The sequence below is a fragment of the Seriola dumerili genome, unplaced genomic scaffold (assembly GCF_002260705.1).
Source record: "Seriola dumerili isolate Sdu_G_001 unplaced genomic scaffold, Sdu_1.0 BDQW01000052.1, whole genome shotgun sequence".
In the NCBI taxonomy this organism is placed as follows: Eukaryota; Metazoa; Chordata; class Actinopteri; order Carangiformes; family Carangidae; genus Seriola; species Seriola dumerili.
The window spans coordinates 22,753,918-22,776,585 of record NW_019174307.1 but is presented as its reverse complement, the minus strand read 5'-3'; the positions used below and the strand labels follow the sequence as shown (position 1 = coordinate 22,776,585).

At 43.0% G+C, this 22,668-nt stretch overlaps 1 protein-coding gene across 1 annotated transcript; it reads left to right on the top strand.

Moving 5' to 3' along the window:
• The first annotated feature begins 706 nt into the window (after positions 1-706).
• On the top strand, positions 707-7,412 carry dnajb11 (DnaJ heat shock protein family (Hsp40) member B11). Its single transcript, XM_022740603.1, has 10 exons — positions 707-887; positions 1,431-1,587; positions 2,774-2,871; positions 3,101-3,233; positions 3,378-3,520; positions 4,796-4,878; positions 4,963-5,020; positions 5,138-5,249; positions 5,412-5,571; positions 6,204-7,412. The coding sequence occupies exons 1-10, from the start codon at positions 814-816 to the stop codon at positions 6,266-6,268; spliced, it is 1,083 nt and encodes a 360-aa protein (XP_022596324.1). The 5' UTR covers positions 707-813; the 3' UTR covers positions 6,269-7,412.
• The last annotated feature ends 15,256 nt before the right edge of the window (positions 7,413-22,668 follow it).

The following is a 22,668-nucleotide window of genomic DNA, read 5'->3' as shown; positions in this document are numbered from 1 at the left end:
AATGACCGTTAAACCAAATGTTATGTACAGCTAGATAGAAAAATTTTTTTCAATCACTTTCATTTTTTCGCTTTCAATATAAATGTATATTTTTTAAAAAAAAAGACGTGAAACAAAAGACGTGAAACAACCACAAAATGCAAAATGAACACAAAGTGATGCAAAACAACCACAAAGAGGCATGTAAAAACTTCCAAGATGCTCAAAATTACCACAAAAACACAAAATTACCTCAAAGAGATTCCAAGCAACCACAAAGACACAAAACAACTGCAAACAATACTCCTGTTTTCACTTTGGGTGCCTTACTGTTTTTAATTGAATGTGAATAAATCTGCTAATAAATGTTAAAAATAAATGTAACTGTAAATGTAGGAGCCTCTTGGGTGGGCTTCGACATGTCTGTGCCCAAGAGCCCATTGTGTCCTAATCCGTCCATGACTTGGAGCTACTGTTGGTGCCAGAAATTCCTGATGTCCCCGACTCGGGAATGACAACCCGGAAGCTGACGTCAACGTTTTTCCCTCACTCGGCTAGTCATAATTACGATGTAATCGATATGACGTGAACGCGGCATCAGCCTGCGCTGTGGGCCGACATCATATCTCATGCGATATTCAAAGAAAGGACGAGAGGTGTTTCTTTAAAGGTGGGCGGGGCTTCGACCGAGAGGCGGGCTTACAGACATCCAGTGGGAGGGCTTTCCCTGACAGGAGGAAGAAGGCTTGTGACTGGACTGGCAGCGGGATCCAACCTTCAAAAGCCGGCTGTCTTTTTCGCTGCTCCCTTTTAGAAATACTGTGGATCTGACTTATGGCTGCCAAAGGGATGAATCTGTGCAATGTGTGCTGTTTACTCCTGTATGTCATCACGGCGGTGTTTGCGGGGTAAGTGTGTCTGTGCTCGGACACAGCGGTGAAACAGCATCGCCAGCTGGTACACATGTTTCACTGTGATTGGTCTAAACCTGTTCTACATGTGTGGAGCAGCCTGACACACCGAGCTACTGGCTAATAAGCAATCCTGTTTTGTTGTTATCTGATTTAACGTTTACATTCAGCTCATAGTTTTGGATGACTAGCTAGCTTAGCATGCTAGCCTTCAAAGCAGTAGAAACTAAACCGGCTGTAGCTAGCTATGGTCCTTAGTTCCTCCGGAACTTGCCTGAGAATCGGCACAGTTTAAAGTTTTCTTCAGCATAAAAGCAACTCAGTGATAGTTAGCTGTTCATTCAATGACACGTAGCAAACAGGAACTGCTAATGGTGAATTCGGCGTAGTTAATTTTCCAGTGTAAACATGTTTAGGCTAAAAATCTGGGCTCAAATTATAGCCCACAGCGTGCAGATGGCTGGCTAAAAGTAACAGCAGTGTTAGCTACAGCTCCAGGTGCCTCTGCGTAACCTCTGTCATCTTCCATCTTTCATGTAGGCGAGATTTCTACAAGATCTTGGGGGTGAGCAAGAGCGCATCAGTCAGGGACATCAAGAAGGCCTACAGAAAGCTGGCTCTCCAGTTACACCCGGACCGAAACCAGGACGACCCAAAAGCTCAAGACAAGTTTGCAGACCTTGGTGCAGCTTATGAGGTGGGTGTAATCTGTAGCTGTCGTTGTTGTGTTGGTGTCAGTGATAAGAGAAGGAGGGGTCGTTTATTTTCCCTTAGAAAGATCTTTGTATTTACTTAACTGACAGGAAACCGTGTTGCAGCTTTTGTTTGGAAAACAGCACCGATACAAAAGTCTTTTGTACGCTGGCTATTTGGTTGTTGTTAGAAACGGTACTGCCGCTGTGATTGGTCGACTAGACTGTGTGGCTGCATCTGATTGGCTGTTGCGCTGCTCAGCTGGCACTCAGTAAAGCCAGACGTGGATCTGTGGGAGTGGATTTATAAACTATTTAAATGTCAGTGTGACACTTCATTTAAATATTTGTTAGCAGTATGTAAACGTTTAATAAAAACAGTATAATGTAGTTATCAGCTGTTATAAAGGCATTTTAAGTGTGTATGTACTATTATACAGTGTAGTATAGTGCATTATATTTCCACCATCGTGCAGTATATATGGGTTATAGTCTCTATTTATATTTATATTTTATTTAGTATATTTAGTTATTGTGCAGACTTTAGCATTTATTGCATTGATTGTTATTTATCTGCCTCATTGTTTTTGTGATTTATGTGAAGCGCCTGCTGCAACAGGGCAATTTCCCTATGGGATTAATAAAGTGCCCTACCTACCTACCTACCTACCTACCTACTTAGTTACTTAGTACTTCACATACATTACAACCATGGGTTACTCATAAGTGACAGCTGTTTTATAAACAAATAATAAGTGACAATATAGTAAAATTCAGTATGACTTACACTTCTACAGTTGTATGTAAAAGTTTGTCCAAATTACACATTTTGTTGAATTTTGAAGTTCAGCAAAGAGACTAGATTAAAAAAAGAAACATTCTTCAAATGTTAATGCATGGGGGTGGAAACATGATTCTTTGTGGTTGTGTAGCAGCCAGTGATGCAGGAAACAATGCAAAGATAGACGGGAGAATGAATTCCACTAAATATCAGCAGGTTCTGGATGCAGATGTTCTGCAGTCAGTCAGGAAAGTGCAAGGCTGTGTATAAGAGGTGTCGATGGTGTGTTTGGTAATATTCGTGTATAGAATTGCATTTGGTCATGTTCTGGTTCCACATGCTGCTTGAAATGAGTTAAAAACGCTTTAGATTTTGGTTGTTCTGGGACTAAGCTGGTGTTTTAATTGTAGGTGCTCTCGGATGAGGAGAAGAGGAAACAATATGACGCGTACGGAGAAGATGGGCTCAAAGAAGGTCACCACAGCTCACACAACGACATCTTCTCCAGGTTGGTGTCATTAGATCAGGTGGTTTTCTACAGGACTGACGGGCAGTGGGAGAGTTCACTATAGCAGCTAAATGTCTAATGTAAGGTCAACTTAAAGGGCTGGTCCACCCAAAAGACAAAAGCAAATTCAAACATCTAGCCCTGCAGACAATTTGGTCACATTTGCCCACATTTTGAGAGATCATATGTGAGTCTACTGATGTCACTCCCTCCCTCCCTCCCTCTGTAGCTTCTTTGGGGATTTTGGGTTCATGTTTGGAGGCAACCGACAGCAACAGGACAGGAACATTCCCAGAGGAAATGACATAATACTAGACCTGGAGGTCACGCTGGAAGAGGTGTACTCTGGGAACTTTGTGGAGGTAAGGAGAAAATCCAGTTCTCTGAATCAACAATTATTATAACACAAAAATGTAATTAGTTACAATTGTGTGTGTGTGAATGAAAGACTTCATTTCAGATCATTTAAGTTCTCACACTGCAGAGCTTGTTGATCCATCATACAGGTTGTGCGTAACAAGCCTGTAGCTAAAGAGGCTCCTGGCAAGAGGAAGTGCAACTGCAGACAGGAAATGAGGACGACGCAGCTCGGACCTGGACGCTTCCAGATGACCCAGGAGACGGTGTGCGACGAGTGTCCCAATGTAAAGTAAGCGACTGCTCGTGGTGAAACTCCTGTTCCTGCTGGGAGCACGCAACACACCTGGCGACTGATTTTACAGGCTGTGGAGAATCTATATCACTTGACTTCAGGGCTGAACAATTAATTGCAATATTAATTGAAAACACAATACGGCCAAGTGCAAAATCCAAGTCACAGGAGCTGCAGTTTCTCTGGATAAAGATGAAATGTGTCACAACATGCCATAAATGAAACGTTGTGGTGCTGCGGATCATAATCTCCAGATGGAAAGGAACATGCTGTTTTGGTACAAGACCCAACAAAAGTCACATCATCATTTTTATATTTTGGAAAATTAAGTGTAAAAATCATTTTTCAGTGAAGTGAGTTTTACGTCTTCACTGTGTTCCTGACTCCACTATTAAATAAGGATGACTCATTTACACCCATTTGTCAGTTTATTAGTAGCTAAATCTAATGCAGTCTAATCCAACAGTCCTGAAATGAATCCTCCTTCATGAAGGTTATAATGTTCAGTTTTTGTTTAAACTGATTTGGAGCTATAAATAGCCGCAGCTCTGTGAAACAGTCGTGTGTAATGACAGCTGGCGTTGTTGGAGAACCTCACAGACACGACACAGTCAGTGAAACTGGTCTGATGATCAGTGGAGCAGCCAGACGTATTGATAAGCAAACAGATACTCGCGGGCATGTCTGCATCCGTTTATAGTGAACAGTTCCACAACGATTGAGATTTATAGAACAGAAGCAGGCGTACATGGATTGATGGTTGTATACATGTTTCTGTTTTTGTGTGTATATAGTTCTTTAGTTGTTATTTACTTTATCAGTTTAACCCTCTTTAGTTTATTAAGAGTAAGCTTTGTAATTCTGAGTATTGTTGCTATGGCAATCCAGCAGCTCACACACACTGATTTCAGAATGATGTTGGCCTTTTATACAAACCTTACTGACATCTACTGTCCCGGCCAATCACAAACAAGTATTTTTATGACCATTGTTTAACACAGTAACTTAAAAATATTTGATTTTCACGATTTGTGTTTAAACACGTTAGAACATTAGCTGTACATGCCAAGGAAAACATCCACAGTCAGTCTTCACTGTGTTTTCTGTGTTTTAATGTTTTTGTGGAAGCTGTTTTGTGTTGATTCAACAGTACGATCATATTGGAGGCTGTAGTTTGTAGTTGCAGCAGGTGTACCTAATAAACTGGCAGCTGTGTGTATATTAGAGGTGCCTACTCACAACACGTTTTCCATGATGTCTTCTCAACCACAGGCTGGTGAATGAAGAGAGAACCTTGGAGGTAGAAATTGAACAGGGAGTGAGAGATGAGATGGAGTACCCTTTCATCGGAGAAGGTGAGTTTACACGGAGCCGAATGTCAGTTAAATTAGTTTGTTTTATTATATTACCTGGTCTTAATGTCTCGTGTGTGACCACAGGGGAACCTCACATCGATGGCGAGCCTGGAGATCTGCGCTTCCGCATCAAAGTGTTGAAGTATGAACAAGATTTATTATTTACTGCTGTTGTGTGTCTGTCACGTAGGACATATTATTCAGGATTTGATTAGTGAGATACTAACGTGACATGCGGGGGCGGGGCTTTTCTCTGTAGACATCCCGTGTTTGAGCGCAGAGGAGATGACCTGTACACCAACGTCTCCATCTCCCTGGTGGAGGCTCTGGTCGGCTTTGAGATGGACATCGTACATTTGGACGGACACAAGGTTCAGCACAAACATGTTCTCTTTACAGAGCTGCTCTAAAAGTTTTCTTTACAAAAAAAAAACTATATATATATTTAAAGTTTCATTTTATCAAAACAAAGAGGAGTTTGTGATCGAATGTTCCAGTTGAATTGAATAGTTGCATCTTTCTTTGCTTGACAGGTCCACATAGTGAGAGACAAGATCACTAAACCTGGTGCTCGCATGTGGAAGAAGGGAGAAGGTCTCCCAAACTTTGACAACATCAACATCCGGGGTTCCCTCATCATCACCTTCGACGTGGAGTTCCCTCAGACGCAGCTCGATGACCAGCAGAAAGATGGTGAGCACGGAGGAAGTGACGGAGGAGGTGCTGAGACGTTTGCTCTGAAAGGATCAGTGTTGGGAAAAGTTACTTTACTTCATAACTCAAGCAGGGAGGAAAGACAAGGAGGATACTATAGGTGCATTACAGTGTTTTACATGTAAAGTTCCACATTGGAGCTAAACGGCCGAGTTAACATCAGTGTTTCAAAAGGAGTAAGACGCTGTTTTAAAGTCGACAGATTAATTTCCCAGGAAAGTTGGAGTTGTTAACAAATCCATTAATAAACACTTGCACCTGTTTATAACCACATTATAACTTGTTATGAACCATTCATTATGTTATACTGCTTATCAATAGTTAATAGGAAGAGTTAAAATGAAGTGTTACCAAAAAGATGACAGATTTGTGAATTGGTCAAAGACTTCTGCCAATATACGATAATATGGAATATCGCGATATTTCCCGTGATATACAATATTTTTCATATTTAAATTCTTTTTAACCAGACTTTATAATAACTATGCTTTATTAGAAAAAGTAACTGAGACATATATACATTTATACAATAATAATAATAGTGTAATTATATTTTAACCCCTTTTTTTTTTTTTGAGATGTTGTTGTTTACAGTTGTGATTGTGTTGCAGGTATCAGGAATCTTCTGAAGCAGGGCTCTGTACAGAAGGTTTACAATGGACTACAGGGATACTAACACACCAACAGACACAACCTGGACTGAGTTATCTGCCACACACACACACACACACACACACACACACACACACACACACACACACACACACACACACACGTTCAATCAACAGGACCGTGCTCCATAATTCTGGCCAGGGTGTATTTATTATTTTCAGATTGTTCTCAGGATGGCTTGAACCCAATTTTTGTTTTTACTTTTTAATGTTCCACATCTTGTCAGCGGTGGCACGATTTGCAGATGTTTTATTTTGAAAATGTACAAATGGAAAAGATGCCATGTCTTTGTTGTACTTTCTACCCCCCCACCCCCCACCCCCTTTTGTTTATTCTAAAAAACCAAATTCACCTGTTTATACCTGAGTGAAGCGTTTAGATCAAACACTGTCGACACTCACTCACTACATCTGCTGAAGCCACTGACAAACTGAACGTCAGAAGAAGAAGAAGAAGAAGAAGAAGAAGAAAGTCCACTTCCAACATTTGAACAATTTTCAACCTGTGGAAGAGTTTCTCCATTTGGTCCTTTTTTTTTTCTTTTCTTTTGTTTTGTTTTGAATGAGTTTTATGAATGTAACAGCTCCACCTGTCGAGTGATGCTCTGGTCAGATTCCTGTTCAATAAGACTTTGTAAATAGGGAAGAACAAAGCTCATCTGTTTGTTGTGTTTTAGTTTTCCTAATTTATGTTGGCTCTTCCTCGTTTGTTTGCATTTGCCGCGTTGTGACGGGAGAGCTGTCCTCACTGCACAACCCCCCCCACACACACCCCCACGCTCGCTGTGACAAGAGTTGACCTCTTAGATCAAACAGTGAAGTTTTATTATTTCGGAGGAACGGTGGTTTACACCTCCTCCAGCACCACTAGACTCTCTCCCTGTCTGGGCTCAACACCTCCAACTCAAGGGGACTTCACACCATCACGTATCAGCATCCCTGTTGGGGTGTCTCCTGGCTGGTTTGGTTTATAACAATGTGGTTTTAGGGTTTTCCCTCCTCTCTGTTTCTACTGTCGACTGTAACGCTGCCTCCCAATTTTATGAGAGAGTCCCGGCCTTAATGTGAACGACTTGGCCATTTTTACTGAGTGTTCTAGGGGATAATGTACTTTTGACTGACAAAATAAATAAAGATTTCTACAAAGTCTGGTGAGATGTCGTACCCCAAATTCACCAGTAGAGGACAGCAGAGTCTAGTTAATGGTTAATCTGTAAGTAACCCTTGACCTCCAGCTGCAGTGAGTGTCACGAGAGGGGGTGAGGTAGCGTGGTCAGCACGAAGCCTGAGATCTTTAACTCACAGTAAAAACTAATTATTTTCAATTTGTTTAATTAAGAGAATTAGGTTTCATTATTTGTGGTTATTGGTGAGTTCATGTATTTTTCTTGGCCAGTGAAACACAACACAAACAACATCCCCCATACTCACATTCAGGAACAGCTGTGTACACTGTTGATTGTTATGGTGGAAAATAATAATAGACAACAACAACAACAACAACAACAACAAACGTTTTTGGAAAATAGACAATTTTTCCAAAGAGCTGTTACAGGGTTACGACTCAGAACTAGTGATGGTTAAACTTGTATTAAGAGATTTCAACACTTCTGGGCAGCGCAACAAACTATAAACACAACACTGAAAGATTATCACCTTATAGAGCTTAAGTTAAATGTCTGTTCACATATCCAGCAGACACAGAGCAACATGAGCATTCATTCAGTATTCACTCTCTCTCCTCTCCTTGTTTTGAATAGGGGAATATTTGGCCCTGTAGCTGCTAAATGCTTCGCTGTGATCACTGACGAGTTGCTAACGTAACGTATAGACGAACTTAGCCTACAGTTTGGTGCTGGACTGTTTTCAGAGCCTTTTCTCTGCTGACAGCTTCCTGCTGGAGCCTGAAACGAGGCTGATGAGAACAGGGAGAGTGAACTAAAACTGCAAAGCTGTGGTCGGTAAAACCAAAACAATAAGAGAGACGCTACAACACTCCATAGACTGGTCTGGTCGAGGTCTGTCTCTACGTTTTCAGCAGCAAAGCTCAGATTGACTCACTGTACACAAACGTCTCAGCAGGCAAACACAGCCAGTGACTCGCTGCTGCAGCATTTAGCTGTATGAAATATTGATGAGTGCAGCTTAGAGAATACATAATGTCAGTGAAGGTGCAGAACATGTGTGTGTGGTCCATGTGATAGTGGGACGACCCCGAACACAAACTGACCCTGTGACCCCACGGTGGGTTTCACTGCTCTGTCTGGTGAGGAGTTCAGTGTCGCAAACATCAGGCACGCCTCTCGATCGCTGGCCCCAACGCACGCACGCACGCACGCACGCACGCACGCACGCACGCACGCACGCACGCACGCACGCACGCACCTTGTGGGTGGAAGGTTGTCGGGGAGTCTGTCTGCATGGGTGGGGCAGGGGATGTCCACAGAAACATATTCATGATGGTTAGTTTATAGTGCGGTGAATGGTGTACACATCTGCCCACCAGTGTGTGTGTGTGTGTGTGTCTTTGTAATAATCTCTCACTAGAAATTTAGAAATTGCATGTGTGTGTATCGTGCATATAATACGTGCTTGTATGTGTGTGTATCCCTGTGTGTGTGTGTGTGTGTGTGGTCAGTCTGTGTGTATGATGAACTCCCACAGAGATAGCAGGGCTGTGGTGAAGGGAGTTTCCTCCCGGCCCACCACACATCCCTCAGTCATTTTCAGACTGACGAGGCTGACGAGACGAGAAGAGGAGCTTTGTGATGCAGCTCAGATAAAACCTCTCAGCTCCAGCTATTACACCCTGACAGGACCACTGACACCCAGACCTCTTCAGACCATCGCAGCACACAAAGCTAAAGTCTGAGAAGGAGCTGGATCGCTCAGTTCTCTAAAGAGACCCACAACTACATGTAGGTCCATGGACGTATTGTGAGACAACAGACCCATGGGCAGAGACATGTAACGGGCCCCCGCCCCTCCTCCACAGGAGCAAGACAAACAAACTGAAGGAGACACTTCGCTTTGTGGTTGTTTTGCATCTTTTGTGTTGTTTTGTTGTCTCTTTGCAGTCAGTTTGTGTCTCTTTGTAGTTGTTTGATTGACTTCTCAACAAAAAGCGTTAACTGTCACCACAAAAACAGAGTCACAGGCTCAGGATCCCAAAGGGCTCGGGGGCCCCTGAGCCAATGCCTCATTGGCCTCTAAACTTATGTTATTATTTATTACATAAAGAGAATGTATTTCAAGAGAGATAGCTCACATTTCCAATTTCAGGACTCAGCACTTAAAGCACAATAAGATGTTCATGTGCTTCAACACTGTTCAGCTCATGTAAGTCGCTGTGAGAATCTGAGGGTCTGATCAGGGTGCACACTGTAAACTGTACATGGTGACTGTATGTGACCCTCTCTGTGAGATGTGGTTCTGAGAAGAGTTATGTCGGGGATTTACATCATCCACAAATAATATCTCCCAACCACTTGTAATTACAAATTGTAGAGCACATGAGGGCAGCATTGCCTCTTCAATCACATCCCTCCCTAAATCACTTTTTATTACCCAGAACACTCACCAGAGGTCTGCGTAGTTTGTATCTATGTGTGTAATATGAGTGCGTGTGTGTGTGTGTGTGTGTGTGTGTGTGTGTGTGCAGGAGCCTGCACGCCTGCACTTGCCAGTTGTTGATGCAGATAAGCACAGGGATCACACTTGACCCTGAGAGTAATGACTTGTAAGCGTAGCTGCAGGGTTAAGAGAGGCACAGGCTAAAGGAGGGCTAATTGAGCAATCTGTGTGTGTGTGTGTGTGTGTGTGTGTGTGTGTGTGTGTGTGGTGGCGCCAATGGGTGTTTTGACCTGCTCTGACTCGGCAGTGTGCTTGGTTAATGGTGCCTGACCTGTCAGACGCAGGGTTTGTAGAGAGCACAGCTCCAGCACGACACCGGATCCTGACTCAGTGCTGAACATAAAAATGTTGCAGTCGCTTCCCAAAGAAAATTATTCAACTTTTGACAAAATTTCAAAACATAAAATATAAATTCTTGATATCTTCTGGGAAGAATGACAACAGACCGGAGCATTAACACCTGTTATGATTTAATGTGAAGGCTCCACAGTTTGCAACACACACCGATGGGTGAGGGCATTTTACTTTTTCTTAAGGACTCAAACCAAAACACAATTAAACTGGATCATATCTGACAGCTGATTTCATGTATAGAAATTGTACAAATTATTTTGTGAAAGACAAACCCACCTTCAAGAGGAAACAACTGCTCAAATTACGTATTATTTGGAAGCCTGAGCTGTGTATGAAATTAAATATTGAGGCTTTTACACTGTTTGAATTAACTAACACAAGAGGATGATGCTTGATGACTCTTCCCCTGTTTGATTGTATTCATTCCATGATTTTCTTTTGGCAAACTAAATTCTCTTTCCATGAAAACAAAAATAAATCATTCAGACTTTTCTTTCCTTGCACATGAAGGTGTGTGAAAGATCCTGCGGATGATATTTGTTGCGTAATCACCAAACGCAGAGAATACGCTTCTGTTATAAAACTGAGACCTTTAATGAGGAGACAGGAAATTGGAAACGTCACCATCGTGAAGTTGTGACAAATCTGGGCTGAAGTTTATGTGACCGAGCCAAGCAGGGCACAGATTGACAGGTCACCTCCTTCCCTCAGAGAGCAGCAGCAGCAGCAAGGATGAACTCAACAGACGACAAATGTGTGTGTAGTTATCAATGCAGTCAAGCGCCAACACATGCCAAGGCCAGGGAGGACAGTAGGAGGGGGGCGAGGAGGGAAAAAAAAAAAAAAACTGACTCTGCCCGAAATAAGAAATGTTGACGGACAAAGCCTACAATTTGTGGGATCTGAGCATAAAGCAAACAAAGGGCAGCTTTTGTAAGGAATAATGCATGTCAGCCGTATCCTTATCCCGCCACGGCTTTGAACACTGCTGGGGACGTCCATTGCTCCACTGTGTATGTCGTGTTGCTATATTAAAGCCAGTCACCTCAAAGGGAAAAGCCTCAACTATTCAACAATTGAATGGTGGGGCTCTCATTATGGCCAATGTGGGCAGGAAAAAGTGGCTTTGGGGGTTTTCAGTTCAGCGACTTAAAGCCCTCCTGTTAGCTAGGACGAGCTGCTGTTTATCCCAATGCCTTTCTGGGGGCTAAACATAGTCAACTGTCATTATGGATCTCACTCTCTCTCCTTCTCTGTCTGTCTCTCTCTCTCTCTCTCCAGTCCTCCCTCTCACTAACATTTATTTATTTCTCTCCCAATTTTGTCATCTAATGACCCGTGTTGTGTTGTTGTTTGAAGGGGCTGATGGCTCTCCGGTCTCCCACATCCTGAGGAAGAGAAGGGGTGTCTGGAGGGCGAGCGCAGGACAAACAGAGCAGCAGACCACCTATATGGATGAAAGCCACAATGCCTATGTTGCATAGGCAACAGACAGCCGGCGGGGCTGCGCTGTACATGCCGTGGTTGTATGTTACAGCGGTCTGTATATGTGCTCTATATGCCCTCCAGTAATCCTTCATAAAAACCCCCAGCTTCACAGTTGTCCTTTACGAAAGCTTTTTTATTCCGCCCATCGGTGTCAGGGGCCCGGACGGTTGGCAGAGCAGCTTCCCAGCAGTTCCAGGGCCACATGAATGGGGCCATATTAGAAAAACTGTATGCACAGTATATGAAATGATGTAAATATGTATTAGCGGGAGTGGGGGGGGGGGTCAGGAGAGTACGTGGTGGAGTACAGAGGAGACTGGGGGCGAGGTGAAAGCGGTCTTTGTGTTTAGAGCAGAGCCCTCTGGTGGACCCTCCCCTCGGCGCGGGGTTGCCCAGGCCCTGTGGTGGCGGATCACAGTTAATAACTGTGCAGCGGGCTGTCAGAGGCACTTAGCCTGACGCTGGGCAGGCCGGGCCAGGCCCGGGCCCGCATACACAGCCGCCTCTGCCTCCTGAGCCTGGACCAAAGCACTCAGCCATGAAGGAGAAGAGAGAGAGAGGGAGAGAGAGAGGGAGAGAGACTTCTACATTGATAGAGATTGGAAGAAGATGAAGATGGGGACGTGAATGAAACAAAACAAATAGGAATATTACAGAAAAACATTCAGTGTGTGTGTGTGTGTGTGTGGATCCTTTTTTTTAATGTCTAACAGGTATGAAGAGGGTAAATAACTGGGACAAGGCCAAGTTTCCCAGACTGAGCTCAACCAACTGTAAAGCAGGAGGAGCGCTCAGTCCAGTATCCAGCTTAAAGGATAGCGCCACATTTTTTATCTTAAAACAATACTCACAGTTCTAAGCAGGCGCCCCATGTGTAGAGGCTACAGTTGGCCCCGGTTCGAGTCCCGCATCGGACGGCCTTTGCTGCATGTCATTCCCCCTCTCTCTGCCTCCCCATTTCCTGTCTCTCTCTACTGCACTATCAATAAAGGCATAAAAAGCCCCAAAAAATATACTTTAAAAAAAAACAATGCTCACATGCACATATGCGGCTCGTAGCAGTTTGTGGTCGCTGTGATTGTTGCTCCTGTCTGTACTGGCCATGACGAGATCCCTTCCATACGCGATTCCACTCCGAGTGACGAGTGACAAAATCTGCAATCCTTGTTTTGTGCAAGAGCTTAACCTAATATGAGGCCTCAGAGTTAATCAAATCAAGTTGGTATCTTCCAAAGTTATGGTTCTTTTAGTGCAAAAAATCCGTCTTTGTGCTTCGATCTCTCCACTGCAGCTCAACAAGAAATCAGTCTGTGGAAACACAAAGAGGGAATTTGGTGCTAAATAGCTTGTGGTTGAAATTTTTAATGCTTTTTTTTTGCACGAGAGAGGACTGTGGATGTGTCCCCCATCGCTTACATTGGAGTTGTGTATGGTATGGACATTAGGAACAACTACAGCAACTAAAAATGTTTTAATGCACTCATATGGATATGAACAAATATGAGATTATCCTTTAATCAATGGAGGAAACACATCTACGTCCCAGCTGGTTGGTTAACGCTACAAAACCTCCACTGAAGCTCATCTAACGCAGAGGGACCACAGCACCGACTCCAGTCATCAGCACCAGACGTTATCTGACCCTCAACAAAGTCCCTCCACAAACTCTTATCTGATCCCCTGCTTGTAAAGCTCGCACTGCAAATGAGGACTGTCGTGGGAATCGACCAGCGAAGACTCGTCTGATCTTGAGTGGCGTTTCATTCCCGTGCCAAACAATACTTGTGGACAAAGTGCCCTGTCTGCCTGTGAACTCCAAAGTCCAGCTCATCCCTGTTGACTAGATTAGATAACCTGGTTTTAAAGGCAGGGGTACTGTTTGCTCAGTGACTCGTCTCTGCCCTAATAGCATCTGATCTAATGGGAGATTGCAGGCTGCTTGTTGACAGTGCAGACCTACACAGCGTCATGGCAATGGCCAAACAACACAGGGAAACAAAGCAGAGGCCGAGCTTTAGTACCTGTAATTACTGGATAAATATCAGCTCCTTTGCTTAAAACCGGCAATAAATATTATATACTGCCTTAATTACAGCTATTATATTGTCCGTATTGCTTAAAATATGAAGGGTTCATGGAGACTGGACTATGGTGGGTTGCTATCTTACTTTATTTGGGTTCATTCATTTATCAGTTGTATGTCATTACAAGGAATAAAACACTGTTGCACATTGAATAAAAAGCAGAGCCAAAACATCTGTACACTTTTCATTGAACTAAATAAAATAAAAAAGTGGTATTTATTTAGGTGTGGAAACCCAAACTTTTTGTACTTTTTGGACTCCGACTTTAAAGAGGATATTTGTAGGATTTCTCTTCTGCAGAACGTGGCTTGTTCCCGGGAGCGGGTGGTGATGATTGTCGCTTTGACAAGAGCTTCAACCATCTTTGTGTTTACACAAGAGGTTATAATACGTCCTCTGAGCAGCGCTACGTCTCAGGGCAGATTTGAGGCAAAGTAACAAGACAGGCCGGGGCTAGCTCGTTAGCATGCTAACTTCAGTAGAAGAAAAGACGAGATAGAGAGAAGAGTTAACACTGGCGTTGCTTTCCACCTCTGGAGACAGATGTTGGTGAGTAAAGGAATGAAGTTTGATGCTGAACTCACATCGTTTCTTCTAGACTGGTAATTAAACAGCTGCTAATGCTAACGTTAGCTACGTAGCAACAGCAAAAACTTGAGCGTATTTATTTTTCCATCAGGTAACTAATTTCTGCAACCAGATTTGTCAGTAGATACAGTATCAATCAAGTGACAGATTTAAACCTGCAGTTGATTTTTGGCCACTTGGTGGCAGCAGAAACACAAAAACTCACATCACATTTTAAAGGAACAGTTTGACAGACATATATTAGCTCTCTTGTGCAGCTCCAGTAAATATGAAGCTGCAGTCAACAGCCGTTTAGCTTTAGCTTTGCCTAGCATAAAGACTGGAAATAAGGGGAAGACAATTCACTTCCCATCACCTCTAAAACTCACCAGTTATATCTCATTTGTACATTATATTATTGTGTTGTATGTGTACTGTGCAGACACAAGAGTGGTGTCAATATTCTTGTGTAACTTTTGGCAAGAAAACCAGCAGCTAAATACTTCATAAAGCAGCATTAGCATTAATTCTGAGTCTTGTTTCTGGCCACCAAAAACTCTCTTTTAGCTGTTTTTGGTTTCAACCAACCAACCAACTAGTTGCTAAATGCTCAAATGTTCAGCTGGTAGTTTCTCACTTTGTCTGTCTGCTGTTGGTTTAAAGCTTTTACGCTGAAAAGAGCTGCTGCTGCTGCGGGTGAAAACAAGATTGATGAAAGCGGTAGGGGCGAGCCAAAGCGGTGAAGTTGTGGGGCGGGAAACCAAAATAATGAGCTGAAAGACACACACAAAAAAGCTGGGAGGAACCGCAGGGCGATAATTCTCTGTAGGTTCATCACTACAAGCAAAGCTTCTCACATACAAGCAGCTATGTGATCCATTGTTGATCCAATGAAATATTGATTACAGCCGCTTTAAATTAAACAACTTTGCACTGGCGACGTGAATGTGAAACATAATTCAAAGCTTACCTGTTCCTTCAAGTGTGCATATAGTTTCAGTGTGAGAGAGAGGGAGGGTAAGTGGTTCTGTTGCTGGCGTCTCTGGCGCTCTGTTTAAATCATCACTTCCTGTTCTCAATCCCCACGTCTGCTTATCCATCATTTCTTAAGCATGCATGCATGTGTGTGTGTGTGTGTGTGCGTGTTGATACGCTCGGGGTCCTATTGCACCTACTCCAGCCTCCCCTGGGTGGTGGCGGCGGTGGGCAGAAAAGGGGGCTGTTCCTTCAAGACACCCCTCAAATTATGGCCTAATCAGTTAGCCCCAAGAGCAGGCCTTCCACAGCTCCCAGACAGACAGACCCCAGGCCTACAGCAGCCCTCATCTTACCCCCCCCTCCCTCTCTTTCACACTGCTCACCTTCCCCATCTATGAGTCTGGCCTTGTCCCTGCAGAGACCCCTCTCCCTCTTTCTCTCTCCTCACACTGAGATAAAACAGGTCCAGCCTCAGTTTAAGAAAAGTGTCGGCTGTAACCGTCCCTCACTTATCCACTCCTGTTGTCTCGTCTACCTGGCCCTTTCACCTCTCTGACACACACACGCTTTCCCCCTCTTTAACACACACACACACACACACACACACACATACACACACACACACACACACACACACACACACACACACACACACACGCAGCCATGTGCAGACATACTGTAAGTAGTAGTAGATGTAGCTTCATGCTGTTTGCAGTCAGCTCTGTTTTGCAGCTGAAACACTATATTTGCTGCACAGACACTGTGATCTCTGCTGCCAACATAAGGCGACGTCCACATCTCTACGCTTTAGTTTTAAAACTCATCTCTTTAGCTACGTTTCCTCCTCCCGTCCACACGACTCCGGAAGACGCTGCTGGCCCCCGTTTTAGTTTGAAAACTAAATGAAAGACGCCCACGGTCGCTCCTGATTGGCTCTTATCAGCCTCGACTCACCAGTGGTGAATACAACGTGATAATTAAATACAAGCGTTCCTGACCTTGTTATCTTTGCTAGCAGCTGTTGTTCAGTTAAGTTCTGCATTTTAACACTTCATGTCTTTTCTGTTCCCCAGTATTTTTTGCAACTAATCAACTACAGTAGACGAACTGCTTCCTGTTTACACCGGCTCGCACATGCCCAGTGTACCTGATTGTTTTTTTTGTTTGTATTCCTGACACTAAAATCAACTGTATTATGTTGTATTTTCTTTTAATTATAATTAACATAATTGGTACCACTTTACAATAAGACAACCCTTATAAAAGATTTATAAATGGTTTATAATTAGGTTTTTAATTTGGGTTTTTAACACTTTATAAATCACAAATAAACAATTATAAACAAGTTGTAATACATTGATGCAGCTCACTATTTGGCAAGATCAAGTTAATGTTTACTACTCATTAATCTTACTAATAAGTTACTACCATTTACAGTTGGTAAAAGGGAGCAGATGTAATATATGTCCATATATGAAATATACATTTCTATTTTATATGTACATATATGTAAAAATTATATAAGAAACCTATTAGAAATTGGAACAATTTCATAAATTGATAAAGATGATGATACAATATTAACACATCATTTTTTATATAGAAAACATGTGTTCTATGTAAAAATTCATCACATAGATGTGATTAATATTTGTACATTTACAAATTTTACTGTGTGTATTTCATATATGTTATAAACTTATAGCTTCATATATCCAGAAGATGTATATATGTGATAATAAAATATCTCCTTATAGGTGACATATATGTCATATAAATGATGATGATGATGATGATGATGATGATGATGATAATTACCATTAAGATGCTGACGGTGGTTAACTGCTGGATGATGGAGAAAACGAAGAAACCTCAGTAACTAATGAGATATGAAGATTAACAACAGAGAAATGTGGGCTCACTATTTGGCAAGCAACAGGTCACTGCTGCTTGTTATCTAATGTGTTATAACAGATTATAAATGATTTAAAAAGTGTTAACTAACTTATTAATAAACTAGTTATAAACCATTTATAATCATCTTATTCTAAAGTGGATAAACAATTGCTGCGCTGCTTTTTTTTCTTTGCTAATATTTTCTGCTGCTGAAAGTAAAAGTTTGCATGAATCATGAGTCATACTCAATAATCCCCTGGTAATAAAAGAAAAATAGCAACGTGAGAAATAAAACAATGCCATGATATCACTTTGGCACCTCGGTTTATGTCAACAAGTATCTGGCTTTTCCCTGGATCATTAATCTACACACACACACACACACACACACACACACACTTGGATCCACAGCACTAATGTGATGCTTTGTCAACTAAATCATTGCAGCTCTACCCGGTTAATCAATGACACATGGCAGGTTCTGGCAATGTCAGACCTTCACTGACTCCATCCCTCCATTCCCCTCATCTGCCTTGTCGTTCCCATTCCTCTATTACCACCCCCCTCACTCACTCAAACACATACACACACACACACACACACTCACACACACACACCCGATGTGCCAAACCAGACCACTCGCCATACACACTAATGCTTCTGTTCCCTCCGAGCAGCTCCATCAGTCATGTTCACCTCGCTTAGGATTCTCATTTGTTTTCATTTCACAGCAAAACACCACACAAATACACACACATGCACACGCACGCTCGCACACACACACACACACACACACACACACACACACACACACACACAGGCAGCTATGTGTGCACAATAGCATGCAGACATTCATGCAAAGACGCACATAAACTCATGTCTTCTATCACCTTTACTGAGATGATAAAGTTGTAATTGTGTCGTGTGGAAAACAAAAAGCAGCAAAGAAGAGCAGGGAGGGAAACACACAGGTGATGTATCACCTGAGGAAAAAAAGAATGAAATGCTGGGATTTATCTGTGAAATGGGACGTGAACACCCGAGGACTGAGATGGAGGAAAGGATGGAAGGATGTGAGGGGGAGAGAGAGAGAGAGGCAGGAGCTGAGGAGGAGGAGGAGTGATCCATATCTGGTATCTGTGCCGTGATTATTTGAACAGCAGTTATAAAGCCATAAGGCCTGGCCCTGGTTCCTGAACATGTTGATTTTAAACCTCCCTGGACTATAAATAATGACTGATGAAGTGGATACCCTCTTCTTCTTTGTCTCTCTTACATGTCCAGTGCTCTGGTCCTCCACCCCCCCCCCAATATGTTCCGTATTAGTGGGTCTTTGTTGAGTGTTTGAAGTATGAAAATTAAGGAGGTGGGTGGGCAGCCGACCACCGTACTCAGAGGAGACCTGTGACGCACACAGAACTATCCTCTGACTCCATTAGCATACCTCTGCTGGCACAGCTACACTCAGCACAACTGCCTCCACAGCTCTCTTATGTGGCCGCCATTATATTTGTGTGGAGGCCGCACCACAGAAGCATCTCCGGGGGAAAGCCTGTCCAATAAAATATATCAAATCCTGACGAAGAAAAAGACGAGGGACGGTTATCACTGATCCAACGTTATCTCACTCAGTAAGGGAGAATAACGTGAGCCGTTTACCAAAAGTCTGGCTCAAACACCGTCACTTTATTCACATTCTTGTGTAAAAAATGTCTTAAAAACGCACATGCACATATATGGATTAATCAAATGTGACATTTCTGGTCATATTGAAGCTGTGTTACAAGAAATATTATATGTGAAATAAAAGTTTCAACATGTGATGGAGTGAATTCCCATGTCACCATGTCATGTGAATTCACCACATGAGAGATCACGTGTAATAAACATGTCAAACTTGTTAGGGGCTATTCTCTATTTCTTGCTCTATTGAATCTGTGTTTTTCATTGTGTCTGATGTTTTTATTGTGGTGAATATGTTCTGTCTGCTTATGGCAGAATAAATTCAAACCAGTTCCATAAAGTCACGTTGAGCCCCTTTTTATTTATATATCGACGAATCACAACAGAAGTTATCTCAAGGCACTTTTCAAATAGAGCAGGTCTAGACTCTTTCATAATATGATCTACAGACCCAACAATGTCCACCATGAGCTGCACCTGGCGACGGTGGCGAGGAAAAACTTCCTTTTAAGAAGCCAAAACAAAACACAATGCACAATAGAGCATCAGTTTTTTATTGGATTAAGATCTTTACAGTCAGAGAGCTACAGTGACAGTCGAGAGGCTGCAAAGAGCAAATTGAAATTACCAGTGTTTTTTTTTGTAAATTCGTAGCAACTGTTTATCAGGTGGTGTTTGTTTTTTTAAGGTTGACTTTCTCCTCGGTCTGCTGTTTAACCTCATGCTGTGCAGTCACGCATCACTCAAACTGCTTGAAATGTTGAAACGTTTCCAGAGGAAGCAAAATGAAAAAGATGTAAAACTCATCTTCATTTCCATTTGAAGCCACAGAGCATCTTGTTTCAACATGTTGAGTGTAAACAACATGTAACTTACGTTTTTTGATAACAGGCTGTATAAGAAGCTGCCACACAGTGCGACTGTTATTTTAATGTTAATTATTATAACTTTAGAGAATCACTGTCAGTTTAAAAACCAGATTAATTCCTTCTGTTATGGACCAGGTTGAAGGGTTTTCTTACTTGAGGAGAGACGTGAGTGGAGACCGTCCTGTGTTTCCCTCTGTGGGGGGAACGTCACGTCTCAGATGGTTTGATTCGTCACTGACAGACTCTTGATGGACAGTTTCTCTTTTAGGATAAAAACTGATGCAGCAAAACTTTCTTTTCTTTTTAGACCCAAACGATAAAAGAAAATAAAGGTTTTACACAACGTCTTTCACACCTGTCAACAAACTCTGAGGAGGAAGACTGTGATATTTCAAAAATAACATGTTAATATCGTGTTAATGTGACACATAAGATAATATGGTGATGGCAGATGTTAATCAAGTATAACTTTGTTCAGTTCTGGTCACAGACTCGCTCTCCACCTCCCTGCATAGCTGACACTGGGCGAGGGCGGGGTTCACCAGTCTATCACAAGGCTGATATATATATATATAAAATATATATAAAGTTGTTTTTTTTTAATTAAAATTTTCTATAAATCAAGATAATATTATATAAAAATCATGAATTCTTTTGACCACGATAATTAAAATCTGATATCGTGATCGTCCGATGACAAATATTAAAGAAAATCACTAAGTTTCCCGCCACCAGAAGATTCATATCACCTTCAACCAAGGTAATAAATAATATATATCAATGTCACAACCCCCAAAGCTTCCAGTGGTCCGAGCTCCACGGTAACGTCTACGTTTCTACGGTTCCCCTGCACATTATGGGATAGAGAGCGGCGGTGGACGGGGGCCACTGGGGCTCCTGTCCTCCCTGCAGCGGGATAACATTTCACCAGTTTAGATTAGTTCACTCAGGACCCATCAACACATGTGGAAATGACCCTCAGACGCCTCTCACAGGCCCAGTGATCGAGCAGTGTCTGTGTGTGTGTGTGTGTGTGTGTGAGTGTGTGTGTGAGTGTGTCAGAGGAAGTGCACGGACCAGCTGATGCGGTGTGTGCTATGTTAACCCGTCCAAGGGCAGCATAGCAATAACAAACACAAGATCACAGCAGTGAGGTCACCTCTGACCCCGCAGCCTCCACACAGCCGGCCAGATCATTATCGCTCTGACAGCCGAGACACACACACACACACACACACACACACACACACACACACACACACAACAAGCAGCTATGTGTGCACAATAGCATCGCAGACATTCATTGCAAAGACACACATTGAACTCTATGTCTTCTATCACCTTTACTGAGATGATAAAGTTGTAATTGTCGTGTGGAAAACAAAAAGCAGCAAAGAAGAGCAGGAGGGAACACACAGGTATGTATCACCTGAGGAAAAAAAGAATGAAATGCTGGGATTTATCTGGAAATGGGAACGTGAACACCCGAGACTGAGATGGAGGAAAGATGAAAAGGATGTGGAGGGGAGAGTGAGATAGAGAGCAGGAGCTGAGAGGAGGAGGAGTTGATCCATATCTGGGATTCTGTGCCGTGTATTTGAACAGCCAAGTTATTAAAGCCATAAGGCCTGCCCTGGTCCTGAACATTTGGATTTTAAAACCTCCCTGGACTATAAAATGACTGATGAAGTGGGATACCCTCTTCTTCTTTTCTCTCTACAGTCAGTCTCTGCCTCCACCCCCCCCCCAATCACACACACACACACACACACACACACACACACACACACACACACACACACACACAGAACGGTCGACAGGCCAATACGGGTGTCCCCCTCAATGCATGTTTTCAATCATTGACTCCCTTCAGAGAAATCAAAGGGATTTACTTTGGGAGACAAAAGCTTCCTCATTGGTGTCTGACAGTAAATGATTGACATTTACTTTGAATGCATGGACTCCGCCCACCCAGGGGGGGACCTGCAAAGTGAAACCATCCACTATCCCGCACCCTTGTTTACCCGCGGGCCGTTTGCTTGTCTGAGCCCCAGCGGTCGAGGAGTTGTGAGACGAGAGACTTTAAGTTTGGAAAATCAGTGACGCCGACGCCGACGCCAACGCCGGACGACTCGTTCTCCAGGAGCCTTCGGGGACCAGCATGCTTCACGGTAGGATTTGTGCATGTGTGTGTGTTTATGTGCACGTGGTTGGACACGCATCCTTCTCCTGGTTCTCGGTAACGTGGACTATAAGCTCTTATATTTCATTTTTCTTGCTTCAGCTGGTGACAGCATCACCTGCGACCTCCCTTCGTGAAAACATTAAACCTCTCCTTTATTTCACTCTCTCATATCTCCTCTTTCTTTTCTTTCTTTCACCTCCTTCTTTCTCCACCGGAGCAGACACTTTTAAAACCGTATCAGTTTCCATTTCCTCCAAACGTCAGCCTGCTCTTGACATGAGGCGTAAGAGGCCGGCCGCCTGGTTATGAGCACAGACAGCTTGACGTGGCGAGTGTTTGCCAGGGTGATTGTGTCAGCCTTAGAGGAAGGTGACCGGCCGCAGTGGAACGGAGTTGATTTTCGGAGTGTGTGTCAGCGCAGCTTAAACGATCTGAGAGCCAGAGGGCGTTTCATTTCACGGACAAGCTTTGCGAGCCGCGTTCCTGCCTGTTAATCCACGAGGAGCACGGATCCATCAAGGAGAATTTCATGCTATGAAGGGTTTAACTTTATTTCACCGAAGCTGAATATTAAAGGCCGAGTTGCAGGATGAATTAGACTCACCCTTTTTCTTTTTGATGAGCTGACCCTGTTTGTCTGGGGCGCTGTGAGAAACTCAGGTTTCTTA